The 27,679-nt window shown below is 48.4% G+C and overlaps 1 protein-coding gene across 1 annotated transcript; it reads right to left on the bottom strand.

The window, feature by feature from the left end:
* Positions 1–1,512: 1,512 nt before the first annotated feature.
* CDA (cytidine deaminase) lies at positions 1,513–22,115 on the bottom strand. Its single transcript, XM_007175058.1, has 4 exons — positions 21,904–22,115; positions 10,830–10,941; positions 5,544–5,601; positions 1,513–2,044 (listed from the first exon to the last, which is right to left on the bottom strand). Exons 1-4 carry the CDS (start codon positions 22,055–22,057, stop codon positions 1,928–1,930), a joined length of 441 nt encoding a protein of 146 aa, XP_007175120.1. The 5' UTR covers positions 22,058–22,115; the 3' UTR covers positions 1,513–1,927.
* Positions 22,116–27,679: the final 5,564 nt, after the last annotated feature.

Below are 27,679 nucleotides of genomic sequence, written 5' to 3'. Positions count from 1 at the left end.
GAAATCGCTTGCCCAAAGCCACACAGTTTGGAGGCTGTTCAACTCTGAAGTTCAAACTTTTAACCATTGTGCTATACCATTTTTTTCTTGTTAAATAGAAAAAAAATGTTTTGGAAATTTAAAAAATACAGACATGTACAAAGGAAAAACCCCACTAATCTAGATCCCCATCAACATCTTGGCCTATTTTCTTTCACCTTCCTTTCTTCTTTTTCTTTCTCCACTCCTCTTTATTGAGAACATTCAGAAGAGTGTGCTGGAGGCCGCAGCAGTCATTTCTAAAGAAAGGCAGGGTGGAGTTTTGTATCATGCAGCAATGTTGGAAATACTTTCCCGTATTTCCTGGTTACTGCTCCCAGGATGGCAGCAGGTAGGTCTGGGTGTGTAATGGAAAAGCCAGTCTTACCGGACAGTAACCCCTGCAGATGCTCTGATCTCAGTAGAAAGGACTCCCAGGGAAGGGGTGAATTACCTGTCCACTTCCTGTGCCCCCAGCAACTTGCTTGCCTGGGAAAGAGGAAATCTACACCCTATTCGTACCCCAGCCACCAAAGCTCACCCCAAGGCCAACTCCTCCAGAGAGGACCCCCCAGAGCTGTCAGCCCCCTTTACAGGGCCAGCCTAGCTCCTTCCCTTATTTAGTCCTCACCTCCCTAATTGTACCAACAGACAGTCCCCTCCCTGACCCTCCTCACTCCCCAGAAGGCAGCATGCCCCCCGCAACCATGCCCACCCTGCACTTGGTACCCGCCTGGACCACAGTGTGTATTTCTGTGCATTAGTCCTGTTTACACCTCTCTCTCCCCGTCAGACTGCAAGTTTCTCAAGGGCAGAGACGGTTTCTTATACATCTTTCTCTCTGCAGTATTTGGCATATAAAAGAGACTCAGTAAATAAAGGCAGCCAGACATCAGCTGTGGGAGAATGGAAAAAACACTCGGAGTCAGACAGACTTGGTTCAAATTCCAGATCTGCCACATCACAGCGCGTGGCAAAGAGCAGGCACTGTTTCTAGACCACAGGGGGAGTTACAGGACCTGGATTCTGGTTTGAATTTTGCTGCAGTTCTAAAGCAAGTTACTCAACCAGGGCCCTCATCTGTAAGAAGGGGGAGATAGCTACTTCGCCAAGTTGTCAAGTACTTTAAATACAAAATAATCCACGCAAAAGTACTTGACACAGAGTAGGTCCTCATAGAGACATTTGCTATGCTGTCTAGACAAACTCACGCCTCCCCCTTTATAGTTGGGGGTGACAGCACCCAGTGCCCCGGTCTAACTGAGCCCAGAACGACTCTAGAAATGGCCGTTGGCAGTAAGATCCAGCCCAGTGGCCTCCCATCTGGAGAAGGCAGGGGCAAGAAGCCTAAAAACTCAGCTCTCCACACCAGCTACACAGGTCCAAGGTGCCCGTTTCCTCTCCTGGAAGAAAGAATCCAGGTCTTTCTATAAAGACAAATCACCCTGCCCCTCCTAAGAGCTACAGCAAGGATTGAGACAGAGCAAAACGTGCTCTCCTGAATCAGTATGTTCTGTAATGTTAGAATTAGAAAAGTTGCTCAGAGCAGGATAGAACCTTAGATAGGATAGAACCAAGCAGGATAGCACAGACTTGGCTGGAATTTGAAAGAGGGCCCACAGGAAGGAAGAGAGGGTCGGGGTCCTCTGAGTCCTAGGGAGGACAAGGAGGGTTGCAAGGAGGGGCTGTGGCCCAGGCTGGAGTGAAACCCTGTATCACTTCAGTAGAAACCCCAGTGCTTGAGTGTAATTTGGAAAAGTCATCTCTGCCCAGCGCCTGTGGGGTTGGGGACCACTAGGCAGGCGTCCCCAGGTCTGTGAGTCCGTCTTCATGAAGTTCTCTGGGTGGCTGTCCCCTTAAGCACGTGTGGGAACCCAGGGTCTCCCAGGCGGTGGGTGTTCCCCATCCCTCACTGGATCTTCTGCAGGTCCTCGGGCCCAAAGGAGGCAGGCAGCAGCTCCTGGACTGTCCTGACAACGTACGTGCCATCCGGCTTGGTCATGTAGACAGCCCAGTCAGTGCCAAACTGGAAGAGAGACAAAGCCAGTGTGAGGGAAGCAGTGTGGCCAAGGGGTGAGGGCTGAGGGCTGACCTGGGTTTGAATCTGGCTCTACCTCTTACTGTCTAACATGCCTCTCTGTACCTCGGTTTTCTCACCTGTAAAATGGGAATGACAATAATCACACCTGGTGCATAGAGCTTGAGGGAGGAGCCCATGAAAGATGGCACGTTAAGCAGTTAGCACAGTGCTTGCACATTGCTAATGGGCGATCAATGCTCCACTCTCTGATTAAGGACTCACCCAGGGCTTTCCAAGAACAATATCTAACCCCTGGGGCCAGATCCCCTCCTGCTGTGACAAAGAACAACTAATATCTGCTTCCCTTAGAGCCTCTCTATAAGTCCTGACAACCAGGAGAGGTGGCATGCCTGCCTCATCACACACCCGACATTGAACATGCAGGATTTCGCCATCTACCCTTTGAGGGATATTATCCCCATTTTACTGATGAGGAAACTGAGGTTTTGCAGGGTAACGTCAGGAAAGCAGAGTTTTAGCCCAAATCTGTGTCCCCATCTTTCTCTTACATAACAGGAGCTACCACTTGCTGGCTGTGTGATGTGGGGCAAATGATTAAACTCTTTGGGTCTTTGTGTGTGTCTTGATCTGTGAAGTGGTTTTAGAGACAAAAGACTTATTAGGCAGGAAGATAGGTGTCCTAGGTGGAGAGTTAAATCAGCTGTGGTGTAGTGGAGAGAGTCCTGGAGTTGGAGTCAACAGCCCGAGGCTCTGCCTGGCCAGTGCTGCGTCCTGGAGGTGCCTGCACGCCGTGTCTGGCACGTAGTAAATACTCCATCAATGGAAGCCATTCCTACTGATGACTTGCGTTTCCTAGTGACCGCTCAGCTTTGCCGCCTGCTGTTCACGCTTCAGTCTGAATCACCAAGTTATTACCAGGCACAATCCGTCTCTGGCTTTTTATTTTATTTTACTTTATTATTATCTTTTTAAAATTTAATTTTATTTATTTTTTTATACAGCAGGTTCTTATTAGTAATCCATTTTATAGATATTAGTGTATCCATGTCAATCCCAATCTCCCAATTCATCTCCCACCCCACCCCACCCCACCGCCACTTTCCCCCCTTGGTGTCCATACGTTTGTTCTCTACATCTGTGTCTCTATTTCTGCCCTGCAAACCGGTTCATCTGTACCATTTTTCTAGGTTCCACATACATGCGTTAATATACGATATTTGTTTTTCTCTTTCTGACTTACTTCACTCTATGACAGTCTCTAGATCCATCCGTGTCTCTACAAATGATCCAATTTCGTTCCTTTTTCTGGCTTTTTAAAATTAATGTTTTAAGGATGGAAATTTTTCTGCTTGGCGGGCTCTGCCTGACGGTATGGGTGAGAGTCGAGTGGAGGCAAGTTTAAGCGCCAGGCCCCTGGCCCCCAAGCTTCAGCTCTTATTATTTGCATTTTGGTTTCAGTTTTGCCTCTCCCTCCTTCAACTTTTCCATTCCCCTTCTCTCATCTGCCAGCATCTAATCTGTTTGGAGAAAACAGCAATGAGCAATTAGACTGAGGCAGGGCCTCGGGAGTCAGGGAGTTGGCATTCTGATGTGCTTTCCTTATGTGGCCTTGGACATGCCACGGTGCTGAGCAGCCATTCGTGCCCCTCTAACGGGAGATGAAGTGCCTATTGTGAATTCAGTGCCTTCGTGGTGGCATTTTTCATCTGGATTTGGGACATGAGTTCTGCTAATTGTGCCTGATTTGCAGTCCTGGCAAGAAGCAGAAGGAAGACGGAGATGTTTGCATGTTCGAGAGATGCTTTGAAACCCCCAAGGCACAAAAGCAAAACTGAAGCAAGCCCCACTTCCCCCCATTTCAGACAGCTCCCAGAGCAGAAGCCTCCATGGAGCAAGCAGGTCCTATTCTGCAAAGCATCATTATGTCTCTACTGGGGCTGAAAATAAGTTGTTCCATTTATAGGACCGTAAAGGCAAGGAGGCATCCGGGGGGAGCGTGGGCTTTGCAGTCAGCCTGAACTGCCGTGAATGCCAGCTCGCCACTGACCGGCTGCGTGCCCTTCAGCAGGTCATTTCACTTCTCTGAGAAATGGGGATAATGACCCCACACTTCCCTCCAGGTCGGGGGTGGAGATTAAATGAGATGCTCTATTTACAGGGGCCGATGACGTCACATCAGAGCCCAAGGGCCTGGGGATTCTTTAAACTGGTGGCTTTAGCCTCTGGGGACTCTGGAGGACACAGGCCCCTTTGCGAGTCCACCACAGCCACGGACATCCCCCCTCCCCCAATGTACGTTTACACATCAAAAACTTCACTGAGCCCAGATTCAGAAGCCACGACCAAATCCACCCCTTTGTTTTTAGGATTGAAGAAACTGAAGTCTTCCACCAAGAAGATCTTTGTAAAAAGTACATCAGATCCTTTAAGTCCCCTCTTAAAAACATCCAGTGAATTCCCTTTATTCTTTTCTTCCCCCAACTTTTGTTTTAATGTCGTAAAATCATTTTAACCATTTTTAAGTGTACGATTCAGTTGCTAATGGGCAATCAATCTTTATTCTTGGAATAAAACATACCCTCCATTCACGGCCTACTGTGTGATCTGACCCCTGCTCACCCCTCTGACTTCCCCTCCTATCACCACCACCCCCAACCCCTGCCCCCGTGTTCTAGCCTCTTTGTCCTTCATACGACTCATCCAACTCACCAAGTATATGGGCATTAAACTTGCTGCTTCCTCTGCCTGGAAATCTCTAGACCTCGGTCTACCTCATCTTTTCTCATTATTTGTATCTCTGCTCAAATGCTGTCTTCCAAGGGAGGCCCTTCCTGGCCATCTAAAGCAGGGGGTTGGCAAACTTTTTTCCATAAAGGGCCAGGGAGTCAACAGTTTAGGGCTTGCAGGCCATAAGGTCCAGGTTGTAACTCTTCATCTCTCATGTGGTAGGACCGAAGCAGCCAGAGACAACGTGTGAGTGAGTGGGCATGCCTGCGTGCCAATAAAACTTTATTTACAATAACAAGCAGCAGTCAGGATTTGCCCCTGGGATGTTGTTTGCTGACCTCTGACACTGATCTAGAGTCAGCTGCCCCTTCTGTCACTCTCAACTCCTTTTTTCTGCATTCTTTTCTCTGTAGCCCTCATCCCTCTCAGGAACTCTACTGTTGATTTATTTTCCTCCTGTTCGTCTGTCTCCTGCACTAGACTATAAAGTCTGTGAGTGCAGGGCCTGGCCTGTCTTTTCACTGCTGTCTCCCCAGAGCAAGGTCAATGCCCAGCACAGAGCAGACACTCAGTAAGTATTTGTCGAATGAAAGAATAATTTCCAGTGATTCATGCAAGCTTGGGAAGGCCTTAGGAGTCAGCCAACCCAGCAAACAGGACAGTTGCTGTGTCTCCTCGCTGGCAGCTTGGCTCAGCTCCCAAGGCCTGGGGAAGAGCAGGGAGGCATCCATTCCAGAAAGAAAGGGAAGCTGCTTACCTCTCTCATGACCTGCCGGCAGGCCCCACATGGGGAGATAAAATCATCTTGCAAGTTACTGCGGAAACAGAGAATCAAACACGGATCAGTCTCTTCGGAGGCCAGAGGACAATTGCTAAAATTCAGGCCCCAAGTCCTGCCCGCCTCCAGATTAAGTCAAATCCCACCAGGCAGTTCCTGGTTCACAGGTGTGCTGCGTCCTAGAGGCTGAGAAGAAGCGCACAGAGCTTTCCGCACTTGCAAGAGGCAAGGCCATGTGCAGGACCATTACTTTCATCAGTGAGTTCAGTAAACGTTTAGTGAGCACTTACTCTCACCAACGCCCCAGGGACACAAAGGTTAAGGAGAATTTGTCTCTGGCCTTCAGGAGATTGCTTAGCCCAGTGGGTGACATAGAAAACTAGATGAGTTATCATTTCAAACAAAATGCAGTAAGAATGCATGGTAACTAGGAGACCGTCCCTGACTAGGGAGGGAGAGAGAATATTTTATGGTGTAGGTGGCATTTGGCCCGGTCCTTGGAGGAAGTGTAGAGTTCATATGTCACCATTAGTGAGCACCTGCTCTGCCCCAAGCTCCTTACCAGGCACTTGATAGACATTATTTCATTTAATTCTCAGTATGACCTGAGTGTCAGAATGACCATTTTACCTTCAAGAACATATATTCAACTTTGTTATAAAGCAGAAACTAACACACCATTGTAAAGCAATTATACTCCAATAAAGATGTTAAAAAAAAAAAAAAAGAACATATATTCAGTGAGATGAAGTAACAGAGTGCTATTCTGAAGCTCTGGGGTTTTCTGTGTTGCAGGCAAGGGATGTAGTATGTGCAAAGGCCCTGAGACATATGTGAGTCAATGAGAAAACTGGGCTCCCTGCATTGGAGAAAGTCAGAGAAGAGAAGCTTACAGCCCAGGGGCTGTCTCTGAGAGTGAAGGCACCTGAAGGCAGTCCTCCAGCCCTGAGCAGGACAAAGGATGGTGTTTAAAGAAAGAGTAAACTGTAAGAGCCTCCAAGCCTGATGAAGCACCAGACATTAAGCCAGTGGCCACCATCATCCTTGCTCTTCTGAGACCCAAAGCTCTGTGATACCTCTGGACGATTACAGGATTTAAAATTTGGTTCTTGATCAGTTCTTCCTTTTGCTAACTACGTGTGACTTTGACCAAGTCATTTTAACCCATGCAAGGGTCATTTCTTTGCCTAAAAAATGTGGGGAATAATGTCATCCACTTTGTAGGAATGCTTAGAAGATAAAATGAGATCAGGTGTGCAAAGGCCTTGGTAAACTTTAGAATGCTATACACACATTGTTATCACCTCTGCTAATCACTGGCACTCTTCCTTCACATATATAAGCTCTGTCATAATTTTAGTACCTTGTCATATACAGTTTTATTACATACTGTGTGCTTTATGTACTATTGTATAATTAATTTACCTTATTGTGTATTAACAATAATTATCATATTGTTTAATAGGTGCCTAGAATGTGCCAGGCATCCTCCGAAGTACTTTATAGTCATTATCACATGTTAATCAACAAACATTTATTTACTGAGCACCTACTATGTGCCAGGCACTGTCAGTGCTGGGGATACAGCAGTGAGCAAACCAGGTAAAATTCACTGTTCTCAGGAGTTTTTGACTAGTGAGATAAGCCAGATAACCAACCAACCAAGCAACCAACCAGTCAACCATGATAGAGTGGAGACAGAGACAGATGCTATGCATTGAATAAAGCAGCTGAGGGGAGAGAGTGGAGGGGTGCTATTTTATTTAATCCTCATGACAACTCCCTTTTACATGTGGAGGTCCAGTCAAAGAAAGCTTCTGCTCATGGAAAGGTGGGTCCTCTCTGAACACACTCTCAGCTTCAGAGTGATCCCATGGGAACGTGAGAGGGTGGGGACCCCTGCCCAGGAGGCACCCTGAGCCAAATTAACCCATCTGGTTACCAGGTGACCGATGTTGCAGCCAGAGCCTCTCTTAAGCTCTTTGGAGGCTGGACTCCGTTATTTTTTATTTCATTGCACACATGTTGGCTCAGAGTTTCCTCTGTGATAGGCAAGCATGGGAGGGAGCAACAAAGACCAATCAGAGAATCCCTGACTGCAGGGACCTTGCCGTCTGGAAGGGAGATAAAATCTGCGTGCCAATGTCATAACTACAGGCAGACTGTGGTGAGGGTCACGGGAGAGGTGTTCTAAGTGAAATTCAGCCTCCCTTCCATGGCCTAGAAGGCCCTGTATGATCTGGCCCCTACCAAGCTCACCACTTCCTTTCCCAATCTTGTGACATGCATGGCTAACTGCCCAAGGGACAGCCCCTTGGAGAGGGTGACCTGCATTGGGGTTTTCAAGGTGGGGTATGAACATGCATTCCACTGGAATGTTGGATTTGGTCTCAGGTTCAACCACCAAAAGTCACAAGATGGTACATCCTGGCAGCAGAGCTCTGAGAACTGGGAGACAGCCCGATAATAATGGCTTACACTTACATTGCACTTCTCTGGGCCAGGTACTGTGCTAAGGGCCATATGTGTATTAACTCATTTAACCCCTTATAACCTTATAAGACAGGAACTATGTAGGTACTCTTACCATCTGCGTGTTAAAGGTCATGAAAGGTGAAGTGACCTGCCCAAGGTCACAGAGCTGGTAACCAGGATTTGAACCCAGGATCTGTCTACTCTGCCTTTGGTAGTTCTGCAGCTTGTAGAAGTAATAATGATAATGTTAAAACAATAGTTTTAAATTATTGCATACCCCGAGTCCTCCCAACAGCCCAACAAGTAGGCATTACTCTCCTCCACTTTACAGAAGAGCTGGGCTCAGATTGTTGAAGCAATGTGCCCAAGGTCAGTAGTGCAGCAGGATTTGAAACCAGGTCTCACTAACCCGGGAGGCTGGGCTCTTAAGCATTACTCAACATTCCAGCCAAGAGAAAGAATGAAAAGCTTGGGAAAAGAAGCATCCCAGAAGGTCCTGGGTGCACGGGGACCTTTTCTCCTTCCTTTCCCTTTCTCCCTCTCCGCTGCCCTTTGCCTCTTCCGCCTTGTGCCGGGTGTTGACAGTTTCCTGTGGTTTGTGCTGACCTTCGTCACACACTGAGGCCGGCTTATCAGACTTGACAGGCTGGAAACCTATCGACTTTGATGATGACAGCTGGGACCCCAGTAGGGCAAGCTTATCTCCCTGTCAGCAAAATCCCACCTGAGCTGTGCACTTTCTACTTTACAGATCTCGAGGGGGCTCTCTGAGACTGTTCACACTCATCAGTGTTAACAAGGGAGCTGGCACCTCCCATTCCCCCTCTAAATCCACACTCTCAATTTAACAAATCATTAGTGCAGTAATGACTGCTTTTCTGGCTCGGGAATGCTGGCGCAGGCTGAGTACCCGGAGAGGAGCAGTTGGGTGCTGGAAAAATGCGGTTTTTGTGTAAACAAGGACATTTGCTAATCATCACTAGCAAAACTCAGTCATGTTTTTTAAGAGTAGATAATGACCAAGAGAAAAAGCCTTTCATCTGGAACATTCTAAACAGAGCAGGGCCACCTTGCCATTATCCTTTTGTTGACTTTGGCCTCCTTTTCCCCAGAATATCATTATTTTCTTGGATCAGCTTTGAAGTTGAGTTACCCCCACCCCTGTTTTATAAAGTGTAATTCACATCCTGATCTCTGCTCGTTCGCACAATATGTTCCCAGGGTGGCCTCATTTATTCCTCCCAAAGCCGGAGGGAAGCCGGGACAGGCCTTGGTCACAGGGAGAGCTCTCGGAAGCTGGGGCCCTTCTCCAGAAGTGCATCCTTGGCTTCCGTTACTCAGGGAAGAAAACCTTCAATAATGTGGACCACCTTGCGGGCCAGACTGAGGCCAAATTTAGGATCTTGTAAAAGAAACAGGGGGACTTCCCTGGTGTCACAATGGTTGAGACTCCACTCTCCCAATGCAGGGGACCTGGGTTCGATCCCTGGTCAGGGAACTAGATCCCACATGCATGCCACAACTAAGAGTTCGCATGCCACAACTAAGGAGCCCACCTGCCGCAACTAAGACCCGGCTCAACCAAATAAAAATAAATAAATAAATAAATACTAAAAAAAAGAAAAAAAGAAATGGGGGCTTGTTTCTGTCACACAGACGTCATAGGCCTTGCTCTCAGCCCCTACATTTCTACCAGAAAGGTCCTGCATCTCCACCACAATGAAGAGATCATTCACACCTAGTCCATGACCCATGCACCCGGATGTCCCTAAAGACCAACACTTGGTCAGCCTTGCAGTCTCTTCCTGGGTGGATTCAAAATTTCCAAAGTTATTTTCCCTGCACCGTTATCTTGCTACGAGAACTCTCTCTCATAGACAATGCGACGGTACACACAGAAGCAATTCGTCATTAAATCAGAAGCATAATGGGGTCCAAATTAATAAAAGAGCCCATTCACATGCTTTGAATCCTGAAGACACTGAGTCTGGGTCCAGGGCCAGTAAGAACTCAACGAATTCCCTTTGAGGGCACAGACGTGGGAACTTGGATAATTATGCCTGCGGCCTGTAGAGAGAGTTAACAAGTGCTCTTGTTCAGCCAGAACCTGGGCTGGGATCTGATCAGTTTAGACCATAGCCTGGGTTTGCCTGGGTGTCACCCCACCAGCTTGTCCTTTCATCCTGGTTCTTGCACCTAGAGGTGATTGATGCCAAGTGAAGGAGCTGGCACAGTGAAGGACGGATCTCAGTATCAGCTCAAGGAGAGCAGGGAAGAAGGTTTCCTTTCCTGGCACAGCATGGCACAGTGGAATGAGCCCTGGAGTCAGACTCTAGATATGTATCTGTCCCGGCTTCTCCACTAATTCCTAGGAAAGTTGCCCATCGTCTCTGGGCCTCAGTTTCTTCAACTGTAAAATGGGTATAGTGGCCAGGCAAGTCTATAGCAGGTGATTTTTAGGTCCCTCTAGTTTTAAGTTTCTATGCTGCCTTTCTATTGTATCTTATAGGGATTCTGTTGTGTTTTGCGCTATTATTAGAACAAGAGCGCGCCTGCTTTTGTCTTAGAGTTGTCTTGCTTGTTTACCTGCTCTTCAGGCTCACCAAGGGCAGAGTCCCTTTCTTATTTATCTTCTACCCTCAGCACTCAGCCCAGCCCTAGAGTGCCCCACACCATAGGAAGCGCAGTATAAACACATGTTAGATGAATGAATGGATGAGTAACTGGTGTGTGGTGGATGCTGGCTGAACAGGTGAATGAATATTGCTGTGAGCAGCCTTTCCCACTCACCTGGAGATAGCAATTGCCCTGAACTCTTTGTACCCTTCTGAGATGGCCTTCTGGATGGCGGTTCGTTCAGCACAGACGCCCAGCGGGTAGCAGGCATTTTCTATGTTGCACCCTGAGAAGAGAAGAGAGCCCAATGCTATTTGCAGCAGAGCCACTTCCTGTTGCATGTGTAGAGTAAGAGGCTTGCCCCATTCCAGTGCCGGGAGGGACCCGCTACTAGGAACAAGGTGCGGGCAAGGAGAGGGCAACCTGACCAGAACTGGGAGACTCCGTGACCCACTGGTGCACTGGTTCTTCCCAAGAACCTTCCACTCTCATCACGTATCCGATGCCTGCATTTCGAAGCACAGCCTGGAAGCAGGGGCAGCATCACAGGGCAGATTAGCTCAGCCTCATCCCCCCAGCAGAGGTCAGGTCAGGGCCAAGGGAAATGCCAAGGCTTAAGAAGGTGAGCAGAGCCCCCCACCCTGGGTCTCAGAGACAGAAGCCACAGGGTGGGGCGTGGTGGTGATCCTGATTCAAAGATTGCACCTGAGTAAAAAAAAATATATATATATATATATATATTTTTTTTTTTTAATAATTTTTGGCCATGCAGCGTGGCGCAGCATGTGGGATCATAATTCCCCAACCAGGGATTGAACTTGTGGCCCCTGCAGTGGAAGCGCGGAGTCTTAACCACTGGACCGCCAGGGAAGTCTCCAAAATTTTTGGTGTGGATACCAGCTGTCAAGAGTTCAACCAGGGTTCTCTGTGAGTTGTACTGCAAAACAAAACTGTCAAAACCAACCAACAAACAAAAGCTCTCAAGCTTTGCAAAAGGTGTTCATGATTGCACAAAGGGATTCCACCCCAGGGGCGTTCTCTGGAGTGTTCCTGGGGACAATGGGCAAGGGCTGCTCCCAGGAGACAAAGCACTGGCATAGCCAGATTGGCTGACTAACAGACTGCATTTTCAGGGAGGTGAGACCATGAACCAATGGCCACAGGAGCTGGGCTTTCCCCGACCATCAGGGTGTCATATTCAGTATGTCACTCTTCACAGCTTGCCCTTCTCCCTGAGGCAGGATATTCATTGTTCCCCAGTATTCATTTTCTCCTTCTCCCTTTAAATAATACAAGTGATTCCCATTCCCATATGGCTGATCACATGGCCACTCAGAGACTATATTTCCCAGCCTCCCTTGCAGCAGAGTACGGCCATGTGACTAAGTTTTGGCTAATGGGATGTGGCCCAAAGTGAGGTAGGAAACTTCTGGATCACATCTTTTGTAAAGAGACTGCTTGCCCTTTACTTCCTTTCTTTCCCCCTCCATAGGCTGGGTTGGGGTGGGACAGCTTTGACCATGTGCTTTATGTTCATAGGGATGGAGGAGTAACAGCTCAGAAGGAACCTGGGACCCTGGCCAACTCCTGGAGCAGAGTTGAGTTGCCTACTTGTCCTGGACCAGCTGCCTACTCTGAATCATTATGTTAGAGAAAAAGAGAATTCTGTCAGGTATGAGTCATTGTATTTTGGGATCTTTTTGTTACAGTAATTTAACCTGTATCTAACTAAAACAGAAATTTGTGCTAAAAATAGGATGTAGCTTTGACCAAAAAAAAAAAAAAAAAATCAAAAATATGTGGCCTTGGCTTAGCAGTTGGGCAATGTGAAAGAAAATACAGATGTGGCAAGATGGAAAGCTGATTGATGGCCCTTGCTACTCTGTGGCAGATTATTTGGTAAAACCCCACCCTGCAATAACCTGGAAGGCAAACCATGGTACATACTCTTGGGACTTTTCTACCTAGCAATGTGAGTCAGCCTTGTGGCAAAGATCTGACTAAGGCTGTCATTTCCACCCAGTTATTGTTTCGGGTGCCTCAAGGTAGCCACCGTTAAAATGAGGCAGCAGGGCTGGGCTGGGCAGGGAAGCCAGTTAGTAAAAAAAAGGGAGTTGGCCGGCTTAAGAACTATTGCACAGAAAGGATTCTTTGGGTGTGCTACTCCTGTATGAAAGTGGAAGCAAACAGACCAGAAGGTTTCTAAGTTTTTGATAGATTTGGATAGCCAGAGAAACCAAAAGTCTGGCCTACAAAAGCCTGTGATTGTTCAATTCCTAAAGAAATCTGGGGCCCCCAAGACTCCACCATCAGAAGTAAGTTGAGAGAGCCGTGTGCCCCCAAGGAGAGCATTCTCTCTGACACCCACTTCAGAGGTATGGCTGAGGAGGATAATGGTCAAGGAAGAAGCTGCCAGAGGGCAAAGCCAGGGGCCCCAGTGGGCAGTGGACAAGGGGGTGACCCCCAGGGCAGAAAGGGGAGGCAAAGTGTACCCCGGGGCAGGGAGTTTTCACACTTCTTGCCCAGCAGGTCTGATAACTGCAGGGACTGGTGGCCAGCAGGTGTTCTGTTCTCCTAATGCGAGATGTGATGACTGTTAGCCTTTCCTGCTCCACGCTGTATATGGCCAGAGCGGGTGTGACGTGGGGGGCAGACGATTATTTTTTAGTTTTCAGGCCACTGGATTAGCAAGGCCACACCCGGCCTGAGAAGGGCGACTGTGCCCCACCAAGGGATCCTGCTCTTAGAGCGGATGCAGTGACCGGATGGACTTCGGGTTGTCACCCTCAGAAAGTTCAAAAGTGGGTCCTACGTGTGGGAAGAAAGATGTACAGATACTTACAGGCCACAGGGGGTCTTGTGGCAAAGACTAATTGTTCCCAGTGTTCACACTCTCAATAGAATCCATTGGAGTTTAGTTGGGCACATGCCTACCCAGCTGGAGACGATGTTTCCCAGCCTCCCTAGAAGCTTGGGGTAGTCCTATAGGGTTAGCCAATGGGATGTGTGAGTGGAAGTGTTGGGTGAAACCTGACCCACACTGGGCCAATCAGAGTAGAGCACCTGACCCACACTAGGCCAATCAGAGTTCTCCTCTGTGAGAGACCATCAGTCCCTCTCTAACACCAGGAGTTGGGCCTGGGCCCAACTAGTTTCCTTTCTTTATGGAGAAGACCAATAGGAGGCAATGAAATGGACACTCAGACGAGAGATGGTGGGAAAAGAGTCTGGCCTCCTGATGCCAGTTGCCCTTGAAGCCCAGAAACACTCCAGCTCTGCCACCATTTAGTTATAGGAGCCAATGCACCCTCCTTTTGCCTAAAATAGTTTAAAAAATAGTATTCCTGGGCTTCCCTGGTGCCCCAGTGGTTGAGAATCTGCCTGCTAATGCAGGGGACACGGGTTCGCGCCCTGGTCTGGGAAGATCCCACATGCCGCGGAGCAACTGGGCCCGTGAGCCACAACTACTGAGCCTGCGCGTCTGGAGCCTGTGCTCCGCAACAAGAGAGGCCGCGACGGTGAGAGGCCCGCGCACCGCGATGAAGAGCGGCCCCCGCTCGCCGCAACTAGAGAAAGCCCTCGCCCAGAAACGAAGACCCAACACAGCCAAAAATAAATTAATTAATTAATTTTAAAAAACCAGTATTCCTATCATTTGCAACCTTACAGAAATCAGTTAATACAGTTGGGATACAGGACAGGGAGCCGTCAGGGAGCTGCAACCATGAAAGGCGTGGTTGATATTTATCAACTGCCTACCCTGGCAAAGCATTTGTTCATATTCACATGTGAGTTACTGTAGCCTGGATAAGTGGCCCCTAAATGCTCAAGCTCTCTGCTAGCTCAGTGAAAGTTAAACGAATAAATGAAGGAGTCTTTCTTGCTCCCTACCTAGTCTCCCCAGCCAGGTTCCTGATGCCTGCTGGAAATGGCTTCCTTTAAACACACCCTTGCCTGCTCATACCTGCCTGCCCCTCCCACCTTTGCTGACCTGTGACCTTGCTGCATTTGACTTCTGCCTCTCCCAGAAGCAGAAGAGTTGCTCCCCACCCCACTTCCCGTCTAGCAACCCTCCCACCCCTGCCTCATCCCTGACTCAGGGACACTTTTCCCATTAGACGTGATTCACATAAATCTTGGGTTTTGCTGATGTGACATTAAAGCAAACTGCCAGACTGCAAAGGGCCCGGGCTCTCAGGATGATCGCCTGTGTCTGCTTTTGAAGTTCACAATGACCTCATATAGAGAACTCTTCCTTTACTGTGTGTAAAAACTTCAATGGGCCAGTTAAGGAGAGGGAGAGTTTGTTCTAGAAGGGAGTGCACTCACATACCCTACTGTTCAAATAGACTTTTGTAGAAAGATCCGGTAGGTTTTGTTCTGCCCTGGGACCCTTAGCCCTCCTGGCTCTGAGAAGTTGGGAAAGGGACTGAACCTCCTTGAGGCTCAGCGTCCTCATTTGTAAAATAAAGATGACAGCACCTTCCTCGCAGGCCTCTAGTGAGAATGAGTTGAGATCGCGTGTGTAAAGCAATGAGCACAAAGCCTGGCACAGAGTAAGTGTTCAGCAGCTGGAGCTGCTGTTCTTAATTGCATGCAAGTCAAGGCTTTGGTGGTGGTAGGCCTGTATGACTGAGCTTCTGTTCCTTCCAGACAAGGGGTCACAGTGGCCCTGTCTCTGTCCTTCAGGCAACTTTGAAATTCTTTCCATGACTACAAGGCCCTCGTAATCTGGTGCCAACCTGCCTGCCTCCTGGACCTCAACTCCTTTTGCTTTCCAGCTGTTCCCCAAGTATACACCTGCTACAGGGCCTTTGCACTGGCTGTTCTAACTGCCTGGAACTCTCTTCCCCCTATAAGCACATGGCTCACTCTACCCAGGTCATCTCCTCAGAGAAGCCTTCCCTGATCACTCTATCTAAAATTGTTTCCTCCCCCCTTACCTCCCACCCTCTTAATCCATTTATCCTGTTTTAACACTTCACACTTTCCTGAAATGAATGTCTTTAATATCTAATTCCCCCATTATCCCCCCAAGTACAAATTCCTGAGGGCAGGGACTTTGTCTATATTGTACATCGCTGTATGCCCAGGGCCTAAAACAGTGAGGCCAGTGAGGCTCTCAGTTACTTATTATCGAAAGAGTGGAATTTCCCACTTTAGTGCTAAATCTCTGAGCTGCAAAGGAATAACTGTATGTGGGGCCTCTAGCAAGTTCAAGTGTAATTTCCGAGTCCTGCTTCTAAAAAAAGAAAAAAAAAAAAGAGGAGGAGGAAGGGAGGAAGGAAACCCATAAACTGTTGATCCTGAAAGGCCAGACAATTTTGTTTTGCTTCCCTAAAGCCCAGAGCACAAAACGTCTTCTGTACAGGCAAACCAACTCCGTTCCCTGTGTTCCCTTCACTGACTCTGAAACACACAGGAGACACGGGCTGGGGTGGCACCAAGTTAGAAATCCATAATTATAAGATTGGACCAGAAATAACACTATGGGGGCTTCCCTGGTGGCGCAGTGGTTGAGAATCTGCCTGCTAATGCAGGGGACACGGGTTCGGGCCCCGGTCTGGGAAGATCCCACATGCCGCGGAGCAACTAGGCCCGTGAGCCACAACTACTGAGCCTGCGTTTCTGGAGCCTGTGCTCCGCAACAAGAGAGGCCACGATAGTGAGAGGCCCGCACACCGCGATGAAGAGTGGCCCCCGCTTGCTGCAACTAGAGGAAGCCCTCGCACAGAAACGAAGACCCAACACAGCCAAAATAAAATAAAATAAAATAAATAATAATTAAAGGTGCTAATAATTAAAAAAAAAACCTTTAAAAAAAAAAAAAGAAATAACACTATGATGATAGTGCTATTATCACTCATTGCTTTCTTTTAATCTTTTCTTTTATTGCTCTCCTTTTATCTGCCAGGCACTCATGGAACACTTTATCTGCATTCTGTTGTTAATCTTTTTAACAACTCTGTAAGGCAGATCCTATTCTAACCCCATTTTACAGAGGGTAAATCTGAGGTGGGGATCAGGGAGTCAACTCACATCCTGGCATGACACATACAAAGAAGTGTCTTTCTCTGTGGCATTTCAGTGAGGCCATGTTCTGAGGAGGTTTGTTGCTTAAGGCAGGGCTGGAGTCCGATGTCATCGAGACATCAGCCAGGAAAGAAGTTCACAAGGAGGTGACTGGGACCCAGTCCCCCAGAGAAGACAGCACTGCCGGAGACCATGTCCCCCTCTCTGCGTCCGCTCTGCCTTCCGAGGGATCTTAAGATTCGAGCAGGGGTTCATCACACTCAAGCAAGTGGGCCTCGGCATCTTCTGGAGGGCTTCTTAAAGATTTCTCAGCTCCGTCCCTGGAGTTCCTGCTTTAGTAGTTCTGGGTTGGAGCCCGTTAACTGGCACTTCTAACAAGTTCCCAGGAGGTGCTGAGGCTCTGGGTCTGGGACCACACGTGAGAATCCCTGGACTAGAGAACTGTCACGTTCGCGTGCTTGAAGAAATACTCCACTCTCTCCACGTTCCTGCCTCTGCTGCAAATGCAATGCACAGTTTCACGAATGGATTCTATTCCAACTCAGCTATAGAGTCGAGGGATTTTAGTGAAGCTCATCTTTGTAATAAGCTGCTTTCGAGTGACAGTGCAGAGGACCAGCGGACGAAGCTGGGGTGGGGGGCACAGCGGGAGCGAGGCGTGGAGGGTGGGCAGGGCTGTAAGGAGAGGACGCTGGTTAGGGAAGCCTGCTTTGACTCACCTAGAAGTGCTATGGGTGGGGCTGGGAGCCTGCGTTGGGTCAAACGCTATGAGCTCCAAAGGGTGGTCCTGGGGGAGAAAGGGAGCCCAGGGAGGGAATCAGGGGCTGGTTGGGGGAAGACAGATGAAGGATTAGGTTTAAAGGTTAAGCCGAGACAAGCCGAATTCAGCAATTAACCAGGATGTCCTTAAACGTTTTTTTTTGTTTTTTAGTATGGTTTTTTTCCTCCCAAATTAATTACATGTGATCCAGAAAAGTGCTCCCCTTGCCTCCCCGCCAAATGGCAATGAAACATATGGAGTGCTGCAATCCCTCTGAGGAAAGGGGGAGACAGACCACCACCCCAAGAGCATGAACTGAAGAAGAGAAACTCCCCCATCCCTTGGGTGATGCCCGCAGGGTGGTCCTCCATGGGTCTCCTCCACCCCCTCCCACCCGGCAATCCACCACCGCTGGCTGAGCACCGTCACGTGGGGGGCCCCGGGCTGACTTCGTCCCCCTCATCCCCCTTGTGTCCCATCTTAACTCTTCTCTCTGTGTCCTCACTGCCCCTTCCCCCAGCATCTTTCTTCCCCGGTGAGCTCCTCCTCTCTCTGTCGCTCTCCCCACAGCAGTGACAGAAGGTAATTGTTGTAGTTATTAACTACCATCCTGATGGCCCAGCTGCGAGGGGCACAAGGCCCTGGCCGGGGTCAGGGGTAATAGAGGAAATAAGATCATTATTATGAGATTGTGACAGCAAAGCTCTCAGACTTGCTTTTGAATTGGACAGAACACCAGCTGCCTCTGAGGGTGCAAACTCCACGGAGGCTGGTCTTTTGTTCAGCGGGAGACAGTCACAGAACTGGGCAGACTTGTCCCGCTATGAGTTGTAAACTCAGTGTCTAAGTTCAGCTGTGCCCTCTCTGCCTCCTAATCGTCTCTAATTTACCCCCTGATGCCCTATCAGGTTTCCTCTGGTTGTTCAAGGTCCCTCCTCTCCAAGCCCTGCCTCACTGCCATCTACCCTCCCTTTCCTTCTAAGTAAGGAGATCCAGGGATTCTGGTAAATGCCCTCCATCTGTCCCCCCTCCTCAGCACAACTCTCTCTGCCCCCTTCTGTGTATCCATATATCCTCATGCAGCGAGGGGCAGCAGAAAGAGCAAGGAATTTGGAAGCAGATAAAACTGATCCTCAGTTATCTCATTTATAAAATGTGCGTTTGGCTCTTGGTTTGGTCTGCTTGGCACCTCCGCAGTCCTTCTTGTGGTAATAGACCCACCCACCCTGCACTGAGAAGGAATATGTGTGTGAATCAGCTGGCCCCATCACACTACCCCATCACGACAACAGTGATTGGCCCAGGGATGTGCATGAGATTGGAGATGGACCAATCAGAGCCCTTCCCTGGAATTTTTCCATCTCGAGCTAGTGGGAAAGAGTTCTTTCCTCTCTGCTTTTAAGGTTGTAAGAATGTGAACTAGGAATGCCTGCACTCATGTTCCCTGATGCCTGGAGAAAGCCCACCTTTAGGATAAGAGAAAGAAACCAGCATCCAGAAGGCTAAAGAAGAGCATGGTGGCATTTGAGTTCCTGGATCCAGCTGTCCCTGAGGCAAGATCTACCCTTGACCATTGTGGTTCTGTTTGGTTTCTGGCATTTGCAACTCAAAGTGCTCTGACTAATGCATGTGACACTCATTGTCTCCTCTCATGTGGTGGCTGTGAGATTACAAAAGATCTTTCATGGAAGTGCTTAGAGAATGCTTAATCCATTGTAGTTATTAATATGGCTGTTGGTCCCTGCCCACCATGTCCCCAGCACAATCCAGCTCTGTCTCATCCTTTCCCTGGTCTCCGTGGCTGGAAATCCTAGAACCATATTCCTTTCCTTTATTCTAATACTGCCCACCCTAGACCCAGTCCATTAGTCCTGTACAATCCCTCTCAGATCTTTCCTTCTTCTTCATCCCACCTGCCACTGTCCTAGGCCAAACCACTCATTCACACATTCAACGAACCTTAACTATAGGCCAGGCAACATGCTGTCAGTGAGTAAGACAGACATTGTCCCCCTGACACTCTTTCCTCTGTCCCAGTCTTCCCTGAGTACCTGTCAGACTCATTGTCCTCAAACCCCACGTTCCTGCCACTCTTCCTGGCTCCCCACTTGCTGCCTCATCAGATCTCAGTGTCTCTACCTGGCCTTCAGAAGGGCTCCACAATCTGCCTCCAAATCATCATCACCATCCCATTAATAGTAGAAGCAGCCGCCATTTGTGATATTCTTATTTTGGTCCAGAAACTGTGCTAAGCACTTTAGCTCCTTTAAAGGCATTAGCTCATTTAAAGCCTCACAACCGGGGGTGAAATTCAACATCTTTAATGACTAATGCAGCACAGGCACCAACAATCAGGGAGGACCGCCAGGCCAGAAACACCAGCTTTGTTCACAGCCATCCTGAAAGGCCGGTATTGTGATCTTCGGTTTACAGATGTGTAAGCTGAGACTCAGGAGGGTGAAGGGTCTTGCCCAGGGTCACACAGCTGAGAAACAGCAATGCCAGGATGCAAACCCAGGAGCCTTTAACTCCTCCAGGGCCTGTACCCCATCCCATAAGAACTCCATAAGTGCCCAAGGCATGACCCTTTTTCTGGCGACATCAGGTCCTTCTCTGCCCTTTAAATAGGCCACACCTCTGCTCACTTCATCCATTCTCTCCTGCAATCATTGGTTGAGGCTCCCACTTTGAGCCATGGCCTTTGCAAGAGGAGGGGACCTCCATGGGGGCAGGGACTGTCATTTCTGCTCACAGTGGTATCTCCAGCACCTGGTACATTACCTAGCACATAATTGTTGCTTGGCAAATATCTGTTGAATGAATAACTCAATGCAAGGATGGGGAAGGCCCCTCTCCGTACACCATCTGGAGGGGACATGGAAGTGCTGGAAGGAATCAATGGCTGATTGCATGTTCAAGGCCCTGAGACAAGGGGCAGTGTGGATTGCAACGTTGTTTGAGGTGGTGGTTAATATTTAATGCTCATCTGAGCCCCCGGGCCAGCACTGAATTTCCACATGACACTCAGAGATTCTTTATTCCCCACAGGAAAACAAACTTGGAAGTCAGGGGAACTCTGGGTTCCCATCTCAGCTTGTGATCTTGGGCATTTAACCTCTCTGAGCTTCAGTTTCCTTCTCTGCAAAGGGCCGATATAATAACTGCCTTGCAAGACTGGAAAGGTTAGATGGATAACGTGAGTCACGGTCCTTTCACATGGTAGCACACACTCACGGTCACCTCTCCAGCTCAAAGATGTTTAAGACCCAGGTGACTCGTGAAACCAGAAAGAACCACAAAAGACAAGAGATAAGATGAACATCAAGGACAGCCCAGAGGGGCCACTATAGAGGGGGAGGTGTGGCTCCCAGCCAGACTGGCAGCTGAGCAGTGGTGGAGGCGAGGGGCTCACACCTGGCCCGGGGCTGCTGGGGGTGTGGGTGGGGTTACCAATGAGAGACACACAAGCCAGCCTCCGGTCCTTTAGCTGCTGCCCAAGCGGAATGGGGACTCCTGGCAGCAGGGCTGGGGCTTCCCATCTATCACTCTGGGCCAATTCTCATCTGCCCTGGGGGCAGGGCGGTGGTGGGAATGGGAGGGGGGAGGGGCACGGCTTCCCTGCCACCTCCACGCCCCGTTCCCCACTGTCCTAAAAGAGGATGTCCCTAAGCTTAGCAAAACCAAGTCTGAATTTTTGTTCAAGTGAGCTTTTCTATAAGAACAACAAACCAAAGAAAAGGAACTTAGGAACAGATTAGTGCCAACTCAGATTCCTGTCCCTCCCTCCCTCCCCAGGCCGGCGGCGCTCAGTGCTGGTTACCCAAACCCTGACTGCCTTCTTTCCCTTAAGACCCTCTGTAAGGCCCACACCCCACTAAGGGGTAACCCCTGGATTCCTCGATTTCACCCCCAGCCATCCCCCTGGATGGTAGGTGACAGGAAGAAAGCAGGGTTTGAGGGACCCTAGCACTGGTCACAGCAACCTGTGTGACCTTGAGCAAGTCAGGTCACCTCCGGACCTCAGTTTCTTCATTGAAAAATGGGCATAACACCTGGCTCAGTGCGTGGGTGGTGAGGACTTGCCTTGTAGCAGTGGAAGCCTTTGTAGGGTGCCAGACGTAGAGGAGGGCTCAGAAAGTGTTAACCTTCTCCCTCCCAGCTCAGGGACTGCCCATGCTCTGCGTCTATGGCATCCCTTTCCTGCTTCCCCTTCCCACTTCCTTCCCCATCTCTCCGCAGCTTCCCGGTCCTCCAAGAATGGAAAGCCACTGGATTTGAGCAGAATATTCATCCTCACTGTCTGGGACAGCAAGCAGGGCAGGGGTGAGTGGCAGAGTTACAGGAGCGGCCCAGGGAAGAGGGGAGAGAGTGCCCTCCTTCCGCCCTTCCTTCTTGTCCTCCCCTGGCCTCCCACCCAGGCTGCTACGGAGGGGGACCCCAAGGCGCCGCCCTTACCCGAGAAGATCCGCCCGTCCCCGGTGAGGAGGGCGGCCCCCACGGGGAAGCGACTGTAGGGGCAGTAGGCGGACTTCTTGGCCTCCCGGCAGGACAGCAGCAGCCGCTGGACGTGCTCGGGCTCCAGGGCGGGGCTGGGACTCTTCTGGGCCATGTCGGTCCCCTGGGGCCCGCGGAGGAGCGGAAGGGGAGCTCACAGCCAGTGTGGGCTGGGCCCCACCGAAACAGCAGCTCCTCCCCCGGGGTGTGTCCCTGCCGAGAGTCTCCCAGGTGCATGCCTCTGGGGATGCTGGGCGGGGCCAGGTGAGGGAGAGCAGCCCCCCTTGGTTTGGGGACAGAGGGTGTGGTGTGTGTCCCAGTGTGGAAGGATGCCACTGTGTCCACGTGTGCTTCACACTCTCCCTTGGGGACCACTCCCCCTGCTGACACACTGATGGGTGAGAGGGTCAGGGGATGGGTGCCACTGTGATCTCAGCTGGAGGGAACCTCTGAGATCATCTACTCAGGACGCCTCACTTTTTTTTGTTGTTGTTGGCAAAATAGACACTGGGCTGCTGGTAAAAGAAATGAGTTTGCATCCTGGCTCCACTACTTCCCATATGTACAACTGTTGGCAGGTGACTTGCCTTTCTGAGTCAGTTTCCTCATCAGTACAGTGGGGATAGTGACCATCTCTGTCCTGCATTCTAGGATTACAGAACAGCTCCAGCTTTGGAGTTTAGTAGACCCTAGTTTGAATTCCAGTTCTGCCATTTATTAGCTGTATGACTTTGGGAAGTTAATACCACCTCCCTAAGCCTCAGTTTTCTCATCTGTAAAATGGGTGCACTATCAGTATCATGTAGCGTTTGTAATGAGGATTGAATGAGATATAATTTGTTACAGTGAGCATGGTTGGAGGATCCCATGATGTCATGATGTGAGCATCCTTTGTGATTCCATGCAAATGGGGTTTTTGTCATTAAGTGACCTGGCCAAGATTACATAGGAAGGGCAGAATACCAGTTAGGGCATCCAGAGGCATCCAAATGTCCCCAGACCCCCAGCAAACAGGCGTGAATCTGCAGCTTCTCTTAGGGCTTAAATGGGTGGTGTGGGGAAAGGGAAGGGGAGGGGAGGTGGGAAATGAAGCAGCATCTCCATGCCCTGCACGCTGACATCTCTGGGTTCTGCAGTGTAGCATCTCTGTGTCCTGAGCCTGGAGCTCTCAGCCACGTGGAGACACAGGCAAACACCCAGCTGTAGAGTTTCCTCTTCCCCTTCCCTCCCTTCCCTCCTTCAGATTCCCCACACCTCCTTTCCACACATTTGGCCCTCAGAGAAGCAGCTGGTTCCCTCCCCCTCTGTTGCACTCTCCTCCTGGATTTATACCTTCGGCATCTAGAGCAGTTTCCGGGATCTGAGGCAGGGCTGGTGGAGAAAGCAGCGACAGGGCTCTCCTGCCTCTTCTATCCCTGTACAGCCCAGGCACCCCAAAGGCCCTTCCCCCAAGGCTCGAGGAAAGAAAGCAAAGGATGTCCTGGGACCATGTGCACCCACGTGACATGGGAATAATTCTAAAGCTTTTGGTGGCCAAGTAGAATCACAATTGGGAAAAGACTTATGGTGCCCTGCTGGCCTGCCAGGTTTGTTAAGAGACCTCACTAAGCAACTCTGTATCTGTCCCCTGCCCTGTCTTGACTCACCCCAGCTCAGCTCAGCCCAGCCCTGCCCAGGCCAGGGGCTGGACTCCTTGTCTCCACGGTACCAAGAGAACATGGACGACCTCCAGGTACTCATGGCCCTTGGCACCTTCAAAGCTCTTTACCTGCCCATGTCATAAAGGGAGGCAGTGACCATTACAAAGCCAGCTGTGTGGAGCTTGAGAGGCAGCGGTAGCTCTGGAATTCCTTATAGAGGGGGCTTGGGGTGGTCATCTGGATAGAAGGAGAGAGTAGGCCTGGAAACTTGTTTAGAGCTAAGTTATAGATCAACTATAGATAAATACATATATAAAAACATTTTTTTCTTGGCTTGCAGGATCTTAGTTCCCCAACCAGGGATCGAACCTGGGGCCCCGGCAGTGAAAGCTCCGAGTCCCAACCACTGGACCGCCAGGGAATTCCCAAGATGAACAATATTAATGGCATTTTCTAAACATGCTTTAATCTCCACTTTACATAAAATTAAGAAAACTTAATTGCCCAGATCAAAGAATAGGAATATTGAAGAAGATGTTTTGAGAGGCAATGGAGATTATCAGGGTCCCCAAACCCTCCCCAACCTCCGCCCCCAGACCTTTGCTCAGTGAGAAAAACCACCCAGAGTCCCCATGTTAGAGCTCAAATACCATTCACTCACTTATTCATTCAATAAACAGTTACTCATGATCATAGCTAACTCTTTTTTTAAAAATAAATTTATTTATTTACTTATTTTTGGCTGCGTTGGGTCTTCATTGCTGCATGCCAGCTTCCTCTAGTTGCAGCGAGCAGGGACTACTCTTTGTAGCGGTGCACGGGCTTCTCACTGCGGTGGCTTCTCTTGTTGTGGAGCACGGGCTCTAGGTGCGTGGGCTTCAGTAGTTGTGGCGCACGGGCTTAGTTGCTCCGTGGCATGTGGGATCTTCCTAGACCCGTGTCCCCTGCATCGGCAGGGGGATTCTTAACCACTGCGCCACCAGGGAAGTCCCCATAGCTAACTCTTATTTTGCTCTTTCCATGTGTGTGCTAGGGCCTATGCTAAATGCATGATTTGCTTTATTTCATATAATATTCACCACAAGGTAGATAATGTCAATATTGCTCATATTTTACTGATGAGGACACTTGAGCTCCTGGAGATCAGAAGTGGATCTCAAATCTGAATTTGCTGGGCTCTCATCCATCCCAGAACTCATCGGGAGCTGGTTTAATGGACATGCAAGGGGTGCAGGTTTTGGCATCAGACCAATCAGTTTAAATCCTCCTCTGCCTCTTGTTACCAACTGTATACCTAGGCAAGTTAGCTCATTACTGTGTGCCCCCTTTCCTCGTTAACACAATGGGACAACACTGCTACTCACCTATGGTGAAGCATGGTGACCAGAGTCAGATTCTGCCCAGGAAGCTTTCCCATTTCTTTTATTTTGGTCCTTTAAGGGGAGACCTCCTGGTGAGCTGTCAGTCACTGCGCTCCCACTCCCTGGTAGGTAGAGGCAGTTGACACAAGATGGCCAGTCAGAGACCTCACTTTTCTGCTGAGTCAGTGGGAATGTTGGTTTCTCCCACAGTCATTGCTAAACTAGGAGGATGTGACTATTGCTGACAGCTACTTTGCCCTCTGGGTAGAGAGAGCCTGCTTGTGAATTGAAGCCAGGTGAAGAGAAGCAGAACTGAGAGATGAAGGGAAAGAACACTGATTTCTCTTTGAGCTTCTGGATCCAGCCCTGCCTGAAGGCACACTTCTAGACTTTCCTTTAATTGAGCCAATAAACTCACTTCTTTCTTAAATTTGTTCGAGTTTTGTTTGCCAACCTGGTGGTATCTAGACTAACCTACTACATCCTAGGATTGTTGTCAAAATCAAGTGAGATAATATAGGTGAAGCTCTTAGCATAGTTACTGGCATATGATAAGTGTTCAAAAAGTATTAGCTCATATTATAATGAATACTGTGTGCCAAGCTCTGTGCAGGACACTAAGGAATCAGGTGAATGAGACTTGGTATCTGCCTTTGAGAATATCACACTCTAGTGAAGGAGACAGACAAATCAATAGACAGATATAAAGCACTTAAGACATGATTAAGTACTGGGTCCCATGGCAATACTGAATAACTAATTGTCTGGAGGGAGTGGTGGGTAGGTGGATTGGAAAAAGAGTCCCAGATGACATGAGGTTAAGAGGAGTCTTAAATGATGGGTGGTTATTCATAGTGGACAAGGTGGGTGTTATGGGGTGAATTATGTCCCCCCCACCCCCCCGCAAAGAAGTGCTGAAGTCCTAACCCTCAGTACCTCTGAATATGACCTTGTTTGGAAATAGAGTCATTGGAGATATAATTAGTTAAGATAAGGCCATACTGGAGTAGAGTGGGCCCCTAATCCAAAATGACTGGTATTCTTATAAGAAGAAGATCATGTGAAGATACAGAGACATAGGGAGAATACTATGTATGGGTGGAGACAGAGATTGGAGTAATGCATCTACAAGCCAAGGATTGCTGGCCATCACCAGAATGTAGGAGGGAGGCATGGGACAGATTCTTCCTCCTAGCCCTCAGAAGGAACCAACACTGCTGACACCTTGATTTTAGATTTCTAGCCTACAGAACTGTGAAAGAATACATTTCTATTGTTTTAAGCCATCTAGTTTCTGGTACTTTGTTATGGCGGCCCTAGGAAACTAATAAGTGGATATAGCAAATGCTGTCAGTGCTTCACCTGTACCCTCAGCCACCCCAGAGGTCACCTCCAGTTTTTGTGGATAGATCCTGGCTTCTACCTAAAGTATACCCTAGGCTCAGCCCATATTTAAGGAAGGCCAGAAATGTCAGGGAATTAACACCTTTAGAAGGATTAGGATCCATAATTTATCAAGAATCCCTAAAATCAGTAAGAAAAAGACAAACACCTCAGAAGGATAATAGGCAGAGACTTGAACAATTTTACAGAAGAAATGGGGTGAAAAGAACTCTACAAGTTTTCAAGATTTCAAACTTGGCCACATAGAAATTAAGGAGTTTTGTTCAGTTGAGGACTTCATAGACAAAGCTATCAGAAGGTTAAAAAACTGGGGAAAAAAACCTATCTTTTTCATGGCTAGATAATAGCAAATGGGTACCATAGTCACTATGTAACAAACTCATGGCAAATTAACAAGAAAAAGACAGGAACTTCTGTAGAAAGATGGACAAGGGATATGAGTAGGCAATTTACAGAAGGGGAAATGCAAATGGCCAGGAAGTATTTGCTCAACCTTTATAGTCACAGAAATGAAATTAAGACAATGAGATGTTACTTTACATCTATCAAAGCGGCAAAGAGAAAAAAAAGTAAGAGGAGGATAAGTGTTGGCAAAGATGAGGGGACACTGGAACCCTCTGTACTCCTGCTGGGATTTCAAACTAGCACAGTTTTCTGGAGAGCAATCTAGCAGGACTTAATGAAATTATGTATGTGTTTACCTTGAGATTCACTGATCCCAACCCTAGGTAAACAGAGACACTCTTACATATATCCATAAAGGGATTTGTACGAGGATGTTTTCTGAAAAGTTTTAAAGGTTTACTTTTCACTTTTAAGTTTTTCATTCATCTGGAATTAAAATTTTTATTAATTCTGGTGTGAGGTAGAGGTCCAGTTTAACTTTTTCCCATATGGATATCCAGTGATTCCAGTACCACTAACTGAATACTCCGTCCTTTCCCCAGAGATCCACAATGACGACCATGTCAAATTTCAATTCTGTATGTGAGTGGGACTTGTTTTGGACTCTATTATGTTCCACTGGTGAATTTTTTCACTCCTACACCCATACCATACCTGTCTTTATTATAACTTTATAATAAGTATTGATTTCTGGAGGCCAAATACCCTCACCTGCCCCCATCCCCGCCTGCCACTTGAGCCTTTGCTCTTCTCTGTGCATTTTATAATCAAGTTTTCAATATCCACTGAAAACTTTCTTATCTGGCCTCTGAAGGAATTTGTAAAATGTTGGAGTAATCTATTTGACTTTTTGGAAGAATTTTCTTGTAAAACCATCCTGAACCTCATGTTTTCTTTTAAGAAACTATCAACTGAATTTCTTTAACT

The sequence above is a fragment of the Balaenoptera acutorostrata genome, chromosome 1, assembly GCF_949987535.1.
Source record: "Balaenoptera acutorostrata chromosome 1, mBalAcu1.1, whole genome shotgun sequence".
Taxonomy (NCBI): Eukaryota; Metazoa; Chordata; class Mammalia; order Artiodactyla; family Balaenopteridae; genus Balaenoptera; species Balaenoptera acutorostrata.
The sequence above is the reverse complement of the archived record's forward strand: the minus strand, read 5'-3'. Positions and strand labels throughout refer to the sequence as shown.

What these genes read in the sequence shown, in the direction of transcription:
- CDA (XM_007175058.1), bottom strand. Translation starts at nt 22,057, where the DNA reads ATGGCCCAGAAGAGTCCCAGCCCCGCCCTGGAGCCCGAGCACGTCCAG. An exon ending in AGGGCAATTGCTATCTCCAG is followed by an intron (nt 5,602 to 10,829) that starts GTGAGTGGGAAA and finishes CTGTTTCCGCAG; the next exon opens with TAACTTGCAAGATGATTTTA. An exon ending in GCCGGCAGGTCATGAGAGAG is followed by an intron (nt 2,045 to 5,543) that starts GTAAGCAGCTTC and finishes TCTCTCTTCCAG; the next exon opens with TTTGGCACTGACTGGGCTGT.